General features: G+C 50.0%; 1 protein-coding gene across 2 annotated transcripts in view; it reads left to right on the top strand.

Annotated features, from left to right (window-relative positions):
- Positions 1–19,372, top strand: part of LOC132574464 (cytochrome P450 2J2-like) — a 585,507-nt gene that overhangs the window by 13,348 nt on the left and 552,787 nt on the right. The window contains exons 4-8 of one of the 2 annotated variants that reach the window (XM_060242819.1): positions 18–197; positions 3,058–3,199; positions 4,864–5,051; positions 5,754–5,895; positions 7,395–7,618. In XM_060242819.1, the coding sequence (XP_060098802.1) occupies positions 18–197; positions 3,058–3,199; positions 4,864–5,051; positions 5,754–5,895; positions 7,395–7,618 (876 nt within the window). Of the gene's footprint in view, positions 1–17; positions 198–3,057; positions 3,200–4,863; positions 5,052–5,753; positions 5,896–7,394; positions 8,470–19,372 lie in introns of those variants that run through there. The other variant, XM_060242818.1, reaches the window with a different exon arrangement.

The raw sequence follows: 19,372 nt of genomic DNA, 5'->3' as shown, positions 1-19,372 counted from the left end.
TCTCCTTTTGCCCGCAGCTGTATGATGCATTCCCAACGATTATGCACCGTCTACCGGGACTCCACCAGCGGGTCTTGAAATACAGTGACTTCTTGCATGAGACTGTGAGGGAGGAAGTCCAAAGCCACAAGGCAAAATGGAAAGAAGGGAAGAAATCGCAGGATCTGATTGACTTCTACCTGGATCACATGGAAAAGGTAAGATCTGCCAGTTGGCCTTGAAGAAGAAGATGATATTGGATTTATATCCCGCCCTCCACTCAGAGTCTCAGAGCGGCTCACAATCTCCTTTACCTTCCTCCCCAACAACAGACACTCTGTGAGGTGGGCGGGGCTGAGAGGGCTCTCACAGCAGCTGCCCCTTTCGAGGACAACCTCTGCCAGAGCTACGGCTGACCCAAGGCCATTCCAGCAGGTGCAAGTGGAGGAGTGGGGAATCAAACCCGGTTCTCCCAGATAAGAGTCCACGCACTTAACCACTACACCAAACTGGATCTCCACCTCTGCTTAGACCACCTCTGCTTAGCTTCATACTCATTATGGATTAGATGACTGCGAAAAACAGACCAATGGTCTGGATCAGACCAAAGGTCCCACTTTGGTTCTTTGGCCAAGATCTAAAGTGCCCTGCATGCACATGCGGGGAATGACTACATTTATTCCTCTAGCAGCATCTCTATACGGTTACCTAGAACATGAGAACATAAGAGAAGCCATATTGGATCAGGCCAGTGGCCCATCTCAGCCCAACACTCTGTGTCATACAGTGGCCCAAACCCAGGTGCCATCAGGAGGTTCACCAGTGTTGTCTGAACTCTAGAAGCCCTCCAACTATTCCCGCCCCCAGAATACAGAGCATCACTGCCCCAGACATAAGGACATAAGAGAATCCGTGTTGGATCAGGCCAGTGTTGGATCAGGCCCGTCCAACCCTTTGTGTCACATAGTGGCTAAAACCCAGGTGCCATCAAGAAGTCCCCCAGTGGGGCCAGAACTCCAGAAGCCCTCCCACTGTTACTCCCCCAACACCAAGAACACAGGGCATCACTGCCCCAGACATAAGAACATGAGAGAAGCCATGTTGGATCAGGCTAGTGGCCCATCCAGCCCAATACTCTGTGTCATACAGTGGTTAAAACCCAGGTGCCATCAAGAGGTCCACCAGTGGGGCCAGAACTCCAGAAGCCTTTCCACTCTTGCCCCCCAAGCACCAAAGATACAGAACATCACTGCCCCAGACAGAGAGTTCCACTCTATACCTTGTGGCTAAGAGCCACTGATGGACCTCTGCTCCATATGTTTATTCAATCCCCTCTTGAAGCCGTCTATGCTTGTAACCACCACCACTTCCTATGGCAGTGAATTCCATCTGTTAATGACTCTTTTGGTGAAGAAGTATTTCCTTTTATAGAAGAATAAGAAGTTATCTATTCTAAACCTACTGTCCATTAATTTCACTGAGTGCCCACGAGTTCTTGTATTGTGAGAAAGGAAGAAAAGTATTTCTTTCTCTGCCTTCTCTATCCCATGCATAATTTTGGGATGTCAAAGCCTTTATTTTTCAACTGACTTCAGTATTACAGGCATCCTATAAATCGTTTTGATCATCCGGATACTTTATGGATACCGTCTCTTTAAATATTTAGGAGGCAGTTGAAGCCGGTTTTATTTAGGACCTCATTTGATTGATTTTTTGTTAGAAGAAGAAGAAGATATTGGATTTATATCCCTCCACTCCAAAGAGCCTCAGAGCAGCTCACAATCTCCTTTACCTTCCTCCCCCACAACAGACACGTTGTGAGGTGGGTGGGGCTGAGAGGACTCTCACAGCAGCTGCCCTTTCAAGGACAACCTCTGCCAGAGCTATGGCTGCCCCAAGGCCATGCTAGCAGGTGCAAGTGGAGGAGTGGGGAATCAAACCCGGTTCTCCCAGATAAGAGTCCGCACACTTCACCACTGCACCAAACTGGCTCTCAGAAGACAGACACCCTGTGTGGTGGGTGGGGCTGAGAGGGCTCTCACAGCAGCTGCCCTTTCAAGGACAACCTCTGCCAGAGCTATGGCTGACCCAAGGCCATTCCAGCAGGTGCAAGTGGAGGAGTGGGGAATCAAACCCGGTTCTCCCAGATAGGAGTCCGCACACTTCACCACTACACCAAACTGGCTCTCCTAAATTGTGATTTTAAATTCTGACATTTTATGGCCCCTTTCCTAGAGCGGCAGGACCTAGCAATGGTGATCCATGCGACGGTCACCTCAAGACTGGACTACTGTAACGCTCTCTACATGGGGCTGCCTCTATACCGGACCTGGGAACTGCAGCTAGTGCAGAATGCAGCAGCCAGGCTACTACTTGGTCTTCCAAGATGGAGGCATATACGGCCTGGGCTGCGCGGACTGCACTGGCTGCCGATTGTATACCGGATCCGGTACAAAGTGCTGGTCATAACCTTTAAAGCCCTATATGGCCAAGGACCGACCTACCTGAGGGACCGTCTCTCCCCATATGAGCCCCAGAGAGCACTGAGGTCAGTAGGCAAAAATAAACTGAATATCCCTGGGCCGAAAGAAGTAAAACTGCAAAGCACCCGCACTCGGGCCTTTTCCGCCGCGGCCCCACAACTCTGGAACCAGCTCCCAGAGGAGGTGCGGGCCCTGCAGAACTTAGATCAGTTCCGCAGGGCCTGCAAGACCGCCCTCTTCAAACAGGCGTTCATTAATGATGGTACCAATGTTTACTGCTAAATTAATAATGCTTACCACCACTGTTAGTCTAGGAATGTTTTAATCACTGATTGGTTTTAATGTGTTCTTAATGTTTTATTATTGTATTGTTCATTTTAAATGTTGTAAGCTGCCCTGAGCCTGCTCTGGCGGGGGAGGGCGGGGTATAAATAAAATTTTACATTACATTACATTACATGTATCCTCCTATTTTTTGTGTTTTATCTGCCTTAATTTCCGAAAGGCAGAAAGGTAGCTAGTAAATGCTTCAAGTGCATAAAAATAAACAAAACTGGGCTTTTTGCTCATGCTGTTTGTCTTATTTCACTGACAGACCAAAGGAGACCCAACCTCCACTTTCAGTGAAGAGAACATGGTTCAAATCATGGTTGACCTTTTAATTGGAGGGACGGAGAACGCAGCCTCCCTTCTTTGTGGGGCGCTGCTCTTGATGATAAAACACCCAGAGGTTCAAGGTGTGTAAATGCAGCTGCAAAGTCTATTAATAACATTTTCGTGCGGGTTCATCGAGCCAATATCTTGTGCCTCATTCAGACAACTCTAGTCGCAAGAACGCACGTGCAGTCCAGAATAGGGTTGCCAATCCCCAGGTGGGGGCAGGGGATCCCCCGGTTTGAAGGCCCTCCCCCCGCTTCAGGGTCGTCAGAAAGCGGGGGGGAGGGGAGGGAAATGTCTGCTGGGAACTCTGTTATTCCCTAGGGAGATTTATTCCCATAGAAAATCATGGAGAATTGATCCGCGGGTATCTGGGGCTCTGGGGGGGGCTGTTTTTTGAGGTAGAGGCACCAAATTTTCAGTATAGCATCTAGAACCTCTTCCCAAAATACCCCCCAAGTTTCAAAAAGATTGGACCAAGGGGTCAAATTCTATGAGCCCCAAAAGAAGGTGCCCCTATCCTTCATTATTTCCTATGGAAGGAAGGCATTGAAAAGGTGTGCCATCCCTTTAAATGTGATGGCGAGAAGTCCCTTTGGAGTTCAATTATGCTTGTCACAGCCTTGATTTTGGCTCCATCCCTAATGTCTCCTGCCTTCACCCCCAAAGTCCCCAGATATTTCTTAAATTGGGCTTGGCAACCCTTGTCCAGAAGCAGTGCTGGAGGCTGGGCTAGAGATGTGAAGGCCCGTAAAAAAACAGGAGAAATTTGGAGGGGATGGAATGGTTTTTTTTCCTGAAGCCTTTTTTGTTTTTTTTCCCAAAAAATTGAAAAAAAAAGAAAAGGAAAGGGGGAAAAATTGATTATGGAACATTTTATTTTAACATGATGCATAAAATATTTTAAGACAAGGTGTTCAAATATTTTCCAAATCATTTCTAAAAAATATGTACAGTATCAGATTGTTCTAATTTCTGTGCACTGAGCACAAGCAAGTCTTAGGTCATGCCCATTCATTGAAACTTAGTCCTACACTCCCTTCTATCTATACCCTTTCCCCCTCTTCAATTCTTTTTATGAGAATGAGTTTTTTATTTTTATTTCATACTGTGGAGAGGAAATAGGAATCATGGTTACTTCTGGATTTTTAAAAATTTGTTTTGTAGAGGGTTTTTTTTTTGTCTATCCCACATAAACTAGTAAACAGTTCAGGAGATTGTTGCTTCATTTGTTACAATTAGAAATAAATATTATTTAAAAAGTAAATTCTGTTTGTAATAATTGTTTGGATACTCAGGGGTGGCCAACAGTAGCTCTCCAGATGTTTTTTGCCTGCATCTCCCATCGGCCCCAGCCATTGGCCATGCTGGCTGGGGCTGATGGGAGTTGTAAGGAAAAAACTTCTGGACAGCTACCATTGGCCACCTCTGCACTATATTTATATAATATGCTAGTTGTGATAATTTCATGCCAAGTAAAATTGTCCATAGTCATATTTTATGTTCCTAAAGTAACAGAATGACTTTCAATCTGGAAAAGAGAAAAAGAAGTGTTAGCGTAGCATTTTCTTTTTTTCAATTTTTCCAAAAATTTCTGGTTTTTCCCGAAAAAAAAACTGGGTTTCTTTCCGAGCTTCAAAATTTCTGGAAATTTTACATCTCTAGGCTGGGCATGTTCAAAACACGAGTGCAAATGCTCAGCTCCTCAGCATGGGCTTTTCACATGCCTTTTATTTAATCCTAGAAAAAGTGCTAGAGGAAGTCAATGGCGTTCTGGAACCTTCCCAAATGGTCCGTTACGAGGATCGGAAAAAACTGCCATACACCACTGCCGTGATCCATGAAATCCTTCGTTTCATCGACGTTGTGGGCACTGGACCTTTCCGGCTATGTCTGAAGGACACCACAATGCTCGGGTGCCCCATTGCAAAGGTACAAAAGGTTCTCCATAGACAAGGCCTGTGCACGACCAACTCCGTTGCTAGGAGACTGCCGCTACAGACTAGGGTTGCCAATCTCCAGGTGGGGGCAGGGGATTCCCCCGGTTTAGAGAGCCTCCCCCTGCTTTAGGGTCATCAGAAAGCGGGGAGGGGGAGGGAAATGTCTGCCAGGCATTCCATTATACCCTATGGAGACCAATTCCCGTAGGGTATAATGGTGAATTGATCTGCAAGTATCTGGGGCTCGGGGGGGGGGGCGGGGTAGTTTATGTAGACGCATCAAATTTGTAGCATAGCATCCAGTGCCTCTCTTTAAAGCTCCCTCCAAGTTTCAAAAAGATTGGACCAGGGGGTCCCAAAAGAAAGCTCCCCTGTCTTTCATTATTTCCAGTTGAGGGAAGGCATTTAAAAGGTGTGTGGTCCCTTTAAAGGTGATGGCCAGAACCCCCTTTGGAGTTCAACGATGCTTGTCACACCCTGGCTCCTGGCTCCACCCCCAAGGTCTCCTGGCTCCACCCCCAAGGTCTCCTGGCTCCACCCCCAAGGTCTCCTGGCTCCACCCCCAAAGTCCCCAGATATTTCTTGAATTGGAAGTTGGCAACCCTACTGCAGACAGACTAACGCAGCAAGCCATCTTGACCTCTTTCATAAGACAAACCTATTCAATTTCTGCTGCTTGTTTTCTTCCTTCCAGGGGACTCTCATCCTGCCTAACTTGGCCTCTGTGCTGGCCGACCCCGAGCACTGGAAATCGCCTTTCGAATTCAATCCAGGGCACTTCCTCGACGCCAAGGGCGACTTTGTGCCCCATAAAGCCTTTCTAGCTTTTGGAATAGGTAATGGATCCATTCTGTCTTCGGCCTGGGGGGAAGCTAGCCAGGGCTGGCCCTAGACTCTCGGACATCCTAGACAAGGCTAACTTCTGGTGTGCCCCCCCGCCACAGTGAGAGGGGTTGCCGAGTCCCCCACAGCGATGTCATCGCGCCGGCCACTCTAGGAGCTTCCGGGAAAACCCTATGGTTTCCCCGGACGCTCTAGCAATGTGGGAGGGAAAACTCTATGGTACATTGTACCATAGAGTTTTCCCTCCAGAATTGCTAGAGCGGCCAGGAAAACCATAGGGTTTTCCCGGACGCTCTAGCAATGTGGGAGGGAAAACTCTATGGTACATTGTACCATAGAGTTTTCCCTCCAGAATTGCTAGAGCGGCCAGGAAAACCATAGGGTTTTCCCGGAAGCTCCTAGAGCGGCCGGCGTGATGACATCATGGCAGGTGACATCATCGCACCAGCGATGTCGGGGAAGGATCCCACCTGCTGGCCTAATGTGGGCAGTGGGCTGGGAACTTCCGGGGTGCTTGAAATCAAACCTTGTCGGTTTTAAAAGCTGCCATTGGGCTTCAACGTTCTTTTTTCTCCCTCTCTCTCCTCCCCTGCCCTTCCTCCCAGAGAGGGAGAGAGAGAGAGAGACTTGTCTTTGTCTCTTCCGCACAAAGCAGGAAGCACCCATGGAGCTCTCCCCCTCCCAGCTCTGTAAGTGGCCGGGGAGGAAGGCAAGAAGCAGGAAACAGGAAGCAAAGGGTCACTGCGTAGGGTTGCCAAGTCCATCCGCCGCTGATACCAGAATTGACATCATTGTGCTGGGGACGGTGCGCCAGGGACACTCTAGGACTCGTGATAAAACTCTATGGTACCATAGAGTTTCACTGTGATTCCTAGAGCATCATACAGGAAATGCTCTAGGATTCGCTGTAAAACTCTAAGGTACCGAAGCCCTAGAGCAGCCCCGGCGCGACATCCCTGGCGCAAAGATGTCACTTCCAGGTGACTTCACGGTGGTGGGGGTGGTGCACATCGATGGGGCTCTTTGGGGGCAGGATCACCCCGGCAGCCTGCTCCCTGCCAGTGAGTTGGGGCCCTCCCGGGCAGGGGATTCCCCACCTCTGGTGGAAGTTTGGCAGCTGGGAGGAAGCTGCCTTTAGGCAGGGTAAGGAGCTGGGGAGAAAAGCAAGAGATGGTGTGGCTGCAGGAGCAGCCCTGGAAAAAAAAGCAGGAGAGGGAAGTTGCTTGAGGGCCAGATCTGAGCCCTGCGTGGGCAGATGAGGCCCATGGGTCACACGACACCCATGCCATAGAGGTCACCTCAGAAGCAGTCCTTTTCTCCCGGGGAACCGATCTCTGTAGTCTGGAGATGAGCTGTAATTCCGAGGGATCCCCTGGTCCCGCCTGGAGGACGGCATCCCTCGAAGTTGCCTTATACTGCGACAGAATGTGACTTAATGCTTCTTTTTCCAGCCGCAAACAGCAACGATTCTTCTCCCCGGCTTCTTTTGCAGGGCGCCGTGTGTGCTTGGGAGAACACATGGCCTGGGTGGAGCTCTTCATCTTCTTCACCACCCTGATCCGGGCTTTTGTCGTCCAGCTGCCGGAGGGAGAGCAGGACCTCGACCTCCGCAGCACACTGCAGTCTCCCCGCCAGCACCACTACAAGCTCCGTTTCCTTCCCCGTCAAAGCAACTCGGCCGAAAGGCTAGAGTGCCGGACTGGGATCCGGGAGACCCTGAGTTCGAATCTCTCCCGCTCTTGCCCGTGAAGGTTGCTGAGTGACCGTGGGCCATTCGTTCTCTCTCAGCCTAACCTACCCTGAGGGGGTTTTCCGTGAGGATACAGCGGAAGAGGGGAGGACCGTGCTGAAAGCCGCTTTGGGTCCCTCTTGAGGAAGAGACTGAGCTGTGCGTAAATAAAATCCGTGCGGATGCAATTCATTCCCGAGAGCAGTAGGTTAAAGACAGGCAAGGATAGGAATGCAGAAAATGTTCAGGCTCTTCCTCCTTGTTGGGGGTGTAATCTCAAGCCCCAGTAATGGGGACAGAACTAGATGCAACTGCTCTCCTTAGAACTACAGTAAGAACTACTCTTATTGTAGAATTCCCCCCCCCCCACCAGTATCTAGATGGTACCTTTCCGCCCATAATGTAATGCCCTCAACCAGGGACAGGGCCTTCTCAATCACAGCCCCTCGCTGGTGGAACCAGTTACCGGAAGAGGTCAGGGCCCTGCGGGATATTGGACAGTTCCGCAGGGCCTGTAAGACAGTCCTCTTCCGGTTGGCTTATAACTGACCGGCACCAAAATACTGAAGGAAGTCTATAGATAGCACACTGTTGGATTGATGTATTGATATTAATGTTTTAGATATGTAAATGGCTATTGTATTTTTTGTATTTTAATGCTATTGTATTTTAATTTTGAATTTTATTGTTAGAACTTTTATGCTGTGAGCCGCCCTGAGCCCGCTTCAGTGGGGTAGGGCGGGATATAAATAAAAAATAAATAAATAAAAAAATAAAATAAAAATAAAATAAAATAAAATAAAATAAAATAAAATAAAATAAAAAATACTGGAGAGCCAGTTTGGTGTAGTAGTTAAGTGCACGGACTCTTATCTGGGAGAACCGGGTTTGATTCCCCACTCCTCTACTTGCACGTGCTAGCATGGCCTTGGGTCAGCCATAGCTCTGGCAGAGGTTGTCCATGAAAGGGCAGCTGCTGGGAGAGCCCTCTCCAGCCCCACCCACCTCACAGGGTGTCTGTTGTGGGGGAGGAAGGGAAAGGAGATTGTGAGCCGCTCTGAGACTCTTCGGAGTGGAGGGCGGGATATAAATCCAATATCTTCATCTATCTCACAGGGTGTCTGTTGTGGGAGAGGAAGGTAAAGGAGATTGTGAGCCGCTCTGAGACTCTTTGGAGTGGAGAGCAGGATATAAATCCAATATCTTCATCTACTTCACAGGGTGTCTGTTGTGGGGGAGGAAGGGAATGGAGATTGTGAGCCGCTCTGAGACTCTTCGGAGTGGAGGGTGGGCTATAAATCCAATATCTTCATCTACCTCACAGGGTGTCTGTTGTGGGGGAGGAAGGGAAAGGAGATTGTGAGCCGCTCTGAGACTCTTCGGAGCGGAGGGTGGGATTTAAATCCAATATCTTCATCTACCTCACAGGGTGTCTGTTGTGGGGGAGGAAGGTGAAGGAGATTCTGAGCCACTCTGAGACTCTTCGGAGTGGAGGGCGGGATATAAATCCTATATCTCCATCTACCTCACAGGGTGTTTGTTGTGGGGGAGGAAGGTAAAGGAGATTGTGAGCCGCTCTGAGACTCTTCAGAGTGGAGGGTGGGCTATAAATCCAATATCTTCATCTACCTCACAGGGTGTCTGTTGTGGGGGAGGAAGGGAAAGGAGATTGTGAGCCGCTCTGAGACTCTTCGGAGCGGAGGGTGGGATATAAATCCAATATCTTCATCTACCTCACAGGGTGTCTGTTGTGGGGGAGGAAGGGAAAGGAGATTGTGAGCCGCTCTGAGACTCTTCGGAGCGGAGGGTGGGATATAAATCCAATATCTTCATCTACCTCACAGGGTGTCTGTTGTGGGGGAGGAAGGTGAAGGAGATTCTGAGCCACTCTGAGACTCTTCGGAGTGGAGGGCGGAATATAAATCCTATATCTCCATCTACCTCACAGGGTGTTTGTTGTGGGGGAGGAAGGTAAAGGAGATTGTGAGCCGCTCTGAGACTCTTTGGAGCGGATGGTGGGATATAAATCCAATATCTTCTTCTTCTACTACTACTGTAATGCCCTCTACATGGGGTTGCTCTTGTCATGAATCCGGGCTACTATTGGGGCTTTCCAGGTGGGAGCACATAGAGCCAGCGCTGCAAGAACTGCACTGGCTGCCAATAGTATACCGGATTCACTACAAGGTGCTGGTCATTACCTTCAAAGCCCTTTATGGCCGAAAACCTGCCTACCTGAGGGACCGTCTGTCCCCACACGTTCCCCAGAGGATACTAAGATCGGGAACTCAACGTCTTTCGTGATCCCCCAGGCCGAGAGAGGCGAGGCTGATGGCTACCAGGGATCAAGCCTTCTCGGTAGCAGCCCCCTCCTGGTGGAACCAGCTGCCAGAAGAGGTTAGAGCCTTGTGGGACCTCATGCAGCTCCGCAAGGCCTGTATGACCACCCTCTTCCAGCTGGCTCTCAGCTGACTTTGAGACCGATAACAGCCGGAGGCATCCAAGAAACACCGACGTCCTCGAACCTGAGTAACGCCTGAATGTTGTTAGCACCGACTGTTTTAGATGGTTTTAAATATTAATTGATTTTCTTATTACGAGGCACTAACGCGTTAAGTCTCTTATTGTTATTGTGACTATTGTTGTAAGGCGCCCTAAGCCTGCTTCGTCAGGGAGGGCGCGGTATAAATTTAATAAACCTATAAACCATAATTTAAACCCAGTACGGTGAGTCCTCTCCTCTGCTGCCATCGAGAACATCTCGCTGCCCTCCTGTAAACATTATGACATAAACTCATCCCACTCCTGTTCCCAGCATGTATTTTCGATGCCTGCATCCGGGCCTCGGATTTAGCAAGAGCTCACAAGAGCCCAGCTCCTGAACCTTTCTGAGAGTTCCACCTCCTACTTGCTATCTTGTCATTGAATAGTAGGTGCAGCTCCACCACCTATTTTTCTACAAAACGACCCCTCCCTGCATCCTTTTATAACTCAGGCTAAACCGGTCTCATCGGATGAGGTCTCAGAAGCTAAGCAAAGTCAGCTCTGGTCAGTACTTGGATGGGAAGAAGAGGAGATTGGATTTATATCCTGCCCTCCACTCTGAATCTCAGAATTTCAGAGCGGCTCACCATCTTCTATATCTTCTCCCCCGCACAACAGGCACCCTGTGAGGGAGGTGGGGCTGAGAGAGCTCTGACAGAAAAGGACCCTGGAGAGCCACTGCTGGTCTGAGTAGACAAGACTGACTTTGAGGGACCCTAAGGGTCTGATTCAGTAGAAGGCAGCTACATATGTTCATATATCTTCCTTCCTTCCTTCCTTCCTTCCTTCCTTCCTTCCTTCCTTCCTTCCTTCCTTCCTTCCTTCCTTCCTTCCTTCCTTCCTTCCTTCCTTCCTTCCCTCTCTCCCTCCCCCTCCCTCCCTCCTTCCTTCCTTCCTCCCTCCCTCCCTCCCCCTCCCTCCCTCCCTCCCTTCCTCCCTCCCTTCCTCCCTCCCCCTCCCTCCCTCCTTCCCTCCTTCCTTCCTTCCTTCCTCCCTCCCTCCCCTCCCTCCCCCTCCCTCCCTCCCTCCCTCCCCCTCCCTCCCCCTCCCTCCCTTCCTCCCTCCCTCCCTTCCTTCCTCCCTCCTTCCTTCCTCCCTCCTTCCTTCCTCCCTCCCTCCCTCCCCCTTCCCTCCCTCCTCTCTCCCTCCCTCCCTCCCTCCCTTCCTTCCTCCCTCCCCCTCCCTCCCTCCTTCCTTCCTTCCTCCCTCCTTCCCCTCCCTCCTTCCCCTCCTTCCTTCCCTCCTTCCTTCCTTCCTTCCTCCCTCCCTTCCTTCCTTCCTTCCTTCCCTCCTTCCTTCCTTCCTTCCTTCCTTTTCTCCCTCCTTCCTTCCTTCCTTCCTTCCCTCCTTCCTTCCCTCCCTCCTTCCTTCCTTTTCTCCTTCCTTCCTTCCTTCCTTCCTTCCTTCCTTCCTTCCTTCCTTCCTTCCTTCCTTCCCCTTTCAAGTTGCAGCCAACGCATGACAATTTTTTGCCTACAACTTCCATCAGCCCCAGGCAGCATGGCCAATGGCTGGGGCTGATGGGAGTTGTAGGCAAAAAAACATCTGGAGAGCTACCGTTGGCCACCCCTGTTGTAGGGGTTTCAAGGCAAGAGGTGTTCAGAGGTGGTTTCACCTGCATAGCAACCCTGGACTTCTTGCGTGGTATCTCTACCGTTATTTGCTGCTTAAATTCTAAAATGGCAGTTGTACGCTACAGATGGTGACTGTAGCCATGAAATTAAAAGACGTTTGCTTCTTGGGAAGACAGCTGTGGCGAACTTAGGCAGTATAATAAAAAGTAGAGACATCACCCTGCCAACAAAAGTCCATATAGTCAAAGTGATGGTATTCCCAATAGTAATGTATGGTTGTGAGAGCTGGACCATAAGGAAAGCCGAGCACAGAAGAACAGATGCTTTCCAGCTGGAGTGCTAGAGAAGACTCTTGAGAGTCCCTTGGACTGCAAAAAGATCAAATCAGTCAGTCCTAAGGGAAATCAACCCTGACTATTACCTGGAAGGTCAGATGCTGAAGCTGAAGCTCAAATACTTTGGCCACCCAATGAGAAGGGAGCACTCGCTGGAGAAGACCCTAATGCTGGGAAAGACAGAAGGCAAAAGAAGGGGACGGCAAAAGATGAGATGGCTGGACAGCGTTACTGATGTAACGAACACGAATTTGAGCAGACTTCAGAGGATGGTGGAAGACAGGAGGGCCTGGCGTGACTTGGTTCATGGGTCGCAAAGAGTCGGACTCGACTGTGCGACTGATCAACAACAAATAACAAACGGGGTGACATTATAGAGGTTTACAAGATTATGCATGGAATGGAGAAAGTAGAGAAAGAAGTACTTTTCTACCTTTCTCACAATACAAGAACTCATGGGCATTCAATGAAATTGCTGAGCAGTCAGGTTAAAATGGATAAAAGGAAGTCCTTCTTCACCCAAAGGGTGATTAACATGTGGAATTCACTGCCACAGGAGGTGGTGGTGGCTACAAGTATAGCCAGCTTTAAAAAGGGATTGGATAAAAATATGGAGCAGAGGTCCATCAGTGGCTATTAGCCACAGCATATATATTTCATTGAATGTTTCATTGAATATATATTTCATTGAATGCCCACGAGTTCTTGTATCGTGAGAAAGGGAGAAAAGTACTTCTTTCTCTACTTTCTCCATTCCATGCATATGTGTGTGTGTGTGTACACACACACGTATTGGCCACTGTGTGACACAGAGTGTTAAACTGGATGGACCACTGGCCTGATCCAACATGGCTTCTCTTATCTTCTTATGTTCTTAAACTCCTTAACTACTCGGTCTTTCACCAATCACGGACAAACGGCGGGAGGGAGGGGTGGTGCTACTAATACAGGAGGATTACTCCTTCAGGGCTCTCCTGGCCTCAACGATCGATGGTCTGGAGTGTGCCGGTTTGGCGGGGGAGGGGTTGGCGATTTGGCTGGTGTACCGTCCGCCTAACGCACCAGCCAGTGCCTTACCATCCCTGATGGAGGCCGTGGCAAGCTGGGCATTGGAGTTCCCAAGGCTTATGGTCTTGGGTGATTTCAATGTCCATGCGGATGACATGGCCTCCAATCAGGCGCTGGACCTAGTGTCCTCCATGGCGACACTGGGACTCTCCCAATTTGTTACCACTCCCACGCATCAGGCCGGGCACATGTTAGACTTGATCTTTGTGTCCAGGATTTTGGTGGACAATATCGCTGTAGAAGCGGTGCCATGGTCGGATCACCTAGCCCTCAAGGCTCGTGTGGGTGCGCCGCCCCAACCCTGTATGGGCGGCGAGCCTATTTGGCTCGCCCGCGGAGTCTGATGGACCCTGAGCGGTTCCAAATGGCTCTGTGGGACCCCTGGCCCCCTAGCAATTCCCTTGATGACCTGGTAGAGACCTGGCACAACAGGCTATCCAGGGCCATCAACAAGATCGCACCCCGGTGTCCTCTGCGTCCCCATAATAGGCTGGCTCCATGGTACACCTCAGAGCTACGCCAGCTGAAACAGGGACTCAGATGACTAGAGAGGCGGTGGAGGCATACTCGTGACGAAGCGACGAGAACATCCTACAGAACGTTTATGAAGTCTTATGAGATGGCAATCAAAGCCGGAAAGAAAGATTACTTTGCGGCTAGGATTGCGTCTGCAAATTCGCGCCCGGCACAATTATTTAAGATAATTGAGAATATGACTACTCTGCCTCGAGGCAGACCAAACACGAGAGAATTGGAAATAGGCTGTGAGGCTTTTGCGAAATTTTTTGCAGATAAAATCTCATCGCTCTGCCAGGACCTTCCCGCCACATTGGATACAGTACAAGAACCCGAGGCTCCGTGCCTGTCTTCTGATTTTATCTTGGACCACTTCGACGCACTTAGCCTAGGGGAAGTCTACGGAATTCTCTCTACTGTGCGCCCTACAACTTGCGATCTTGACCCATGCCCCTCCTGGCTAAATAAATCTTGCCAGAGGGAGCTTAGATATCCTGTACGGGATATCATAAATAGATCCCTCTTGGAAGGGCAATTTCCAGCATCCTTGAAAGAGGCCATGGTCCGCCCTCTCTTGAAAAAAAGTACAGCAGATCCGGCCAAACTGGCGAATTACCGACTGGTCTCGAACTTACCATTCTTAGGTAAAGTTATTGAGAGGCAGTGGCGCTACAGTTACAGAGTTTTTTGGATGACACTTCCGCCTTAGACTCCCACCAGTCCGGCTTTCGTCCGGGCCATGGGACGGAGACAGTGCTGGTCGCCTTGGTGGATGACCTCCAGCGGCATCTGGATCGAGGCGGCGTGGCGGTGCTGATGTTGTTAGATCTGTCGGCTGTGTTCGACATGGTCGACCATCGGCTACTGGCCCGCCGGCTCGCCGACGCAGGGATTAGGGGGTGGGCCTTACAGTGGCTTTCCTCCTTTCTTGATGGTCGGGGACAAAGGGTGGCAATTGGGGGAGAGTTGTCCCGGAGGCACCCACTAGTGTGCGGGGTACCACAAGGTGCAGTTCTCTCTCCGATGTTATTTAACATCTACATGCGCCCCCTTGCCCAGATTGCTCAGAGGGCATGGGTGCCACCAATACGCAGATGACACCCAGCTCTATCTACTAATGGACGGCCGACCTGACTGTGTCCCAGAAAACCTGGACTTAGCATTGCAGACCGTGGCTGGTTGGCTCAGGCTGAGTGGGCTGAAGTTGAATCCAACGAAGACACAGGTCCTTTGCTTGGGCTGCGGTGCCCTGGGAGGGGAAATCCCTCTTCCGGTTTTTGACGGTGTGCTGCTGAAAGCGGCCCACAGGGTCAAGAGCTTGGGGGTTCTTCTGGAGCCTTCATTATCGATGGAGGCACAGATAGCGGCCACTGCCAAGTCCACGTTCTTTCACCTTCGATGGGCGAAGCAGTTGGCCCCCTTCCTGGAGCGCCGGGACCTAGCAACGGTGATCCACGCTACGGTCACCTCAAGACTGGACTACTGCAACGCCCTCTACAAGGGGCTGCCCTTGTGCCGAACTCGGTGGCTGCAGCTGGTGCAGAACGCGGCGGCTAGGCTGCTGTTGGGACTCCCAAGGTGGGAGCACATACAGCCGGGGCTGCGTGGACTGCACTGGCTGCCAGTGGTGTACCGAGTCCGTTACAAAGTGCTGGTTATCACCTTTAAAGCCCTATATGGCCGAGGACCTGCCTACTTGAAGGACCGTCTCTCCCCATATGAACCCCAGAGAGCGCTGAGGTCAGCTGGAAAGAACCAGCTGAATATCCCTGGGCCAAGAGAGGCCAGATTGAAGACCACCCGGGATCGGGCCTTCTCCATCGCAGCTCCACTGCTGTGGAATCAACTCCCGGAGGAGGTACGGGCCGTGCGATGTTTAGACCAATTCCGCAGGGCCTGTAAGACCTACCTCTTCAAAATAGCCTTCACCTAACACCGAGCCAAGAAAGTCTCGCTGGACATGATTTAGCCACTGAATTTTAATAAAGACCTAAGTTATAGCACCACAATGTTAATGTTAATACAAGTTGTTAATGATTGAATGATGATTTTATAATTGTAATTGTAATTACTATGTATGGTTTTATTGTATATTACATTCGCATGTCGTGAGCCTGCCCTGGCGGGGAGGGCGGGATATAAATAAAAAGTATTATTATTATTATTATTATTATTATTATTATTATTATTATTATTATTATTATTATTATTATTATTATATTTAAAAAGGTAAAGGTAGTCCTGTGCCAGCACCATTCGTTTCCAACTCTGGAGTGATGTTGCACCATGATGTTTTCCTGGGTAGGGTTGCCAAGTCCAATTCAAGAAATATCTGGGGACTTTGGGGTGGGGCCAGGAGACATTGGGGGCGGAGCCAGGAGCACGGGTGTGACAAGCATAACTGAACTCCAAGGAAGTCCTGGCCATCACATTTAAAGGGACAGCACACCTTTTAAAATGCCTTCCTTCCATAGAAAATAATGAAGGATAGGGGCACCTTCTTTTGGGGCTCGTAGAATTGGACCCCCTGGTCCAATACTTTTGAAACTCGGCGGTATTTTGGGAAGAGGCACTAGATGCTATACTGAAAATTTGGCGCCTCTACCTCAAAAAACAGCCCCCCCAGAGCCCCCGATACTCACAGATCAATTCCCCATAATTCCCTATGGGAATTGTTCATGGAGGTGCATAATGGTTGTGGGGGTGGGGCTTCCCCCGCCGGCCAGCTGGCTGGGGGAGGGGGGAAGCCTGTAAAACCGGGGGATCCCCCGCTGGGACCTGGGGATTGGGAAGCCTATTCCCGGGAGACTTTTTAATGGGGTGGTTTCCGCAATAAGAACGGTAAAAGTAAGACCCCTGTGCAGACGTCACCTCATGATGTTTTCTTGGCAGATGTCTTACAGGATGGTTTGCCATGGCCTTCCCAGTCACCTACACTTTATCCCCAGCAAGCTGGGGACTCATTTTTCCAGCCTCAGAAGGATGGAAGGATGAGCCGCCTACCTGACCCCAGCTTCCGCCAGGATTGAACTCAAGGCGCCGTGAGCAATAGAGCACCCTAAAGGACAACTTAAAGAGCGTGGCCTGGCTTTCCCGTGAACGAGAGCCTGCTTCATCAAAACATGCGCAAAACTGTTCTTTTCTGTTGACAGCTAAGCGCACGGATGGGAGCAGTGGGGCCAAAAGGCCACCAAACGAAAGAGGTGCAGCGGATCTAGGCAACGTCTCTCTGCAAAACCTGACCCCATCCAAGATAAGCACCATGAGCAATTGTTACTGTCCTTATCTAGTATATATTTGAACGCCCGACGTTTTGAAGCACAGACTTCCTGTATCTCTTCCGTCCTGCAGCCGTCTGGCCGCTCTGTCAGTAAGAGTGCATCTATCTGTCAACAGAAGGAACGGTTTGTGCGTCTAATGAAGTGCGCACGAGTCTGTGGAAGCTCGTGGCCCGATACAGGCATTCATCTTGAGGATGCTGCGACGTTGCGCTGTCTACTGCAGCCTGTTTACCCAGAAACTCCTGTTTACAATGTGTCAGGGATTCCTAATCCAGTGTTAGGAAGCACATAGAACTTATAGAATCATAGAGTTGGAAGGGAACTCCAGGATCATCTAGTCCAGTGGTGGCCAAACTTGCTTCACATAAGAGCCATGCAGAATAAATGTCAGAGGCTAGAAAGTCATAAGCATCAGACAGCAAGTCATAAACGTCAGACATCAAGTCATAAACATCAGATCTTTGAGAGTCACAAAAAATGAATGTCAGACGTCTGAGAGCTGGAAGGGAGGGAGGGAGGGAGGGAGGAAGGAAGGAAGGAAGGAAGGAAGGAAGGAAGGAAGGAAGGAAGGAAGGAAGGAAGGAAGGAGGGAGGGAGGGAGGGAGGGAGGGAGGGAGGGAGGGAGGAGGAAGGAAGGAAGGAAGGAAGGAAGGAAGGAAGGAAGGAAGGAAGGAAGGAAGGAAGGAAGGAAGGAAGGAAGGAAGGAAGGAAGGAAGGAAGGAAGGAAGGAAGGAGGAAAGATAGCAAAGAGATGGCAGGAGAGAGAGGTGGAAAGAAAGCAACTTTAATTTTAAATGCATTCTCCAAGCAGCTTGTTGGAGTTTGGCCACCCCTGATCTAGTCCAACCCCCTGCACAAGGCAGGAATCCCCCAGTGGTCCTTGTTCCATGCCCAAAAGATGGCAAGCGAGTGATCAGCATTTCCATGGGCGTGCAAGAAAAAGCAATGGGAACTAAGCATTGTTCCTTCCCAGCCCTCCTTCCCATGATCTGCCTAAGTTCACAGGATTCGCAGTGCTATCAGATGGCCATCCAGCCTCTGTTGAAAAACCTCCAAGGAAGGAGAGCCCACCACCTCCCAAGGAAGCCTGTTCCACTGAGGAACCACTCTAAAACTCACAAACACCTCCCCCTAAATTCACAGGATCCTCATTGCTGTCAGATGGCCATCCAGCCTCTGTTGAAAAACCTCCAAGGAAGGAGAGCCCACCACCTCCCAAGGAAGCCTGTTCCACTGAGGAACCACTCTAAACTCACAAACACCTCCCCCTAAATTCACAGGATCCTCATTGCTGTCAGATGGCCATCTAGCCTCTGTTGAAAAACCTCCAAGGAAGGAGAGCCCACCACCTCCCAAGGAAGCCTGTTCCACTGAGGAACCGCTCTCACGGTCAGGGAGTTCTTCCTCATGTTGAGCCAGAAACTCTTCTAATTTCAACCCATTGGTTTTGGTCTTACCTTCTGGGGCCACAGAAAACAATTCCACGCCACCCTCTAGAGGACAGCCCTTCATGGACTTGAAGATGGTGATCCTATCACCTCTCAGCCGCCTCCTCTCCAGGCTAAACAGGCCCGGCTCCTTCAACCTTTCTTCATAGGACTTGGTCTCCAGATGTTTAGCCAAAAACTCTTTTGATTTAGTTTCAACCTGTTGGTCTTGGTCCGACTTCCAATTTGGGAAGACCCAGAGGAGACCTTCAGGCGGAAAGATTTGCTATTCCTACTCTAGACGAAATGCAAGGGCCTGTGGGAAAGAGGGTGAAATCAGGGGCAGCCAGAATAGATTCTTAGAGAGAGACACAAAATGCAGCCAAGTCGGAGATTCCATTTTGGCCGATATCCTTTTTTGGCTTTGGATCACAGAGTTTTGCTAACTCATTTAATGAGTTTAAATGAAGAGTAGGAGGGTGCTGGCTGAATATTAGTAGTAGTTCAGCAGTGGAATGGACTCCCTAGGGAAGTGGCGAGTTCCCCCTCACAGGCAGTCCTGAAGCAGAGGCTGGACAAACACTCGTGAAGGATGCTCTCGGCCGATCCTGCCTTGAGCAGCAGGTTGGACTAGATGGCCTCATGGGCCCCTTCCCACTTTGTGATTTTATGAACTGCCCTCTGCTCTAATGCAGCTCATTACCTCTTGCTTTGTTCCTCTGCATCCTGCATGCCTTCTCTGCAGGAGCTCCTTTGCATATTAGGCCACACCCCGTGATGTAGCCAATGCTCCAAGAGCTTACAAAAAAGAGCCTTGTGAGCTCTTGGAGGATTGGCTACATCAGGGGTGTGAGGCCTAATATGCAAAGGAGCTCCTGCTAGAATTCCACCCCTGCTTCTCTGCCATGTTACGCTCACCTTCTGACTGAGATAGAAGGGCTGTGGGATCTCTGCTCCTACTTGTATCTGACAAAGAGAGTGTTCTGTCTTGAAAGC

This window comes from Heteronotia binoei, chromosome 6, assembly GCF_032191835.1.
Source record: "Heteronotia binoei isolate CCM8104 ecotype False Entrance Well chromosome 6, APGP_CSIRO_Hbin_v1, whole genome shotgun sequence".
Classification (NCBI taxonomy): Eukaryota; Metazoa; Chordata; class Lepidosauria; order Squamata; family Gekkonidae; genus Heteronotia; species Heteronotia binoei.
Note: the sequence above shows the minus strand (reverse complement) of the source record. Positions and strands in the feature narration are given on the sequence as shown.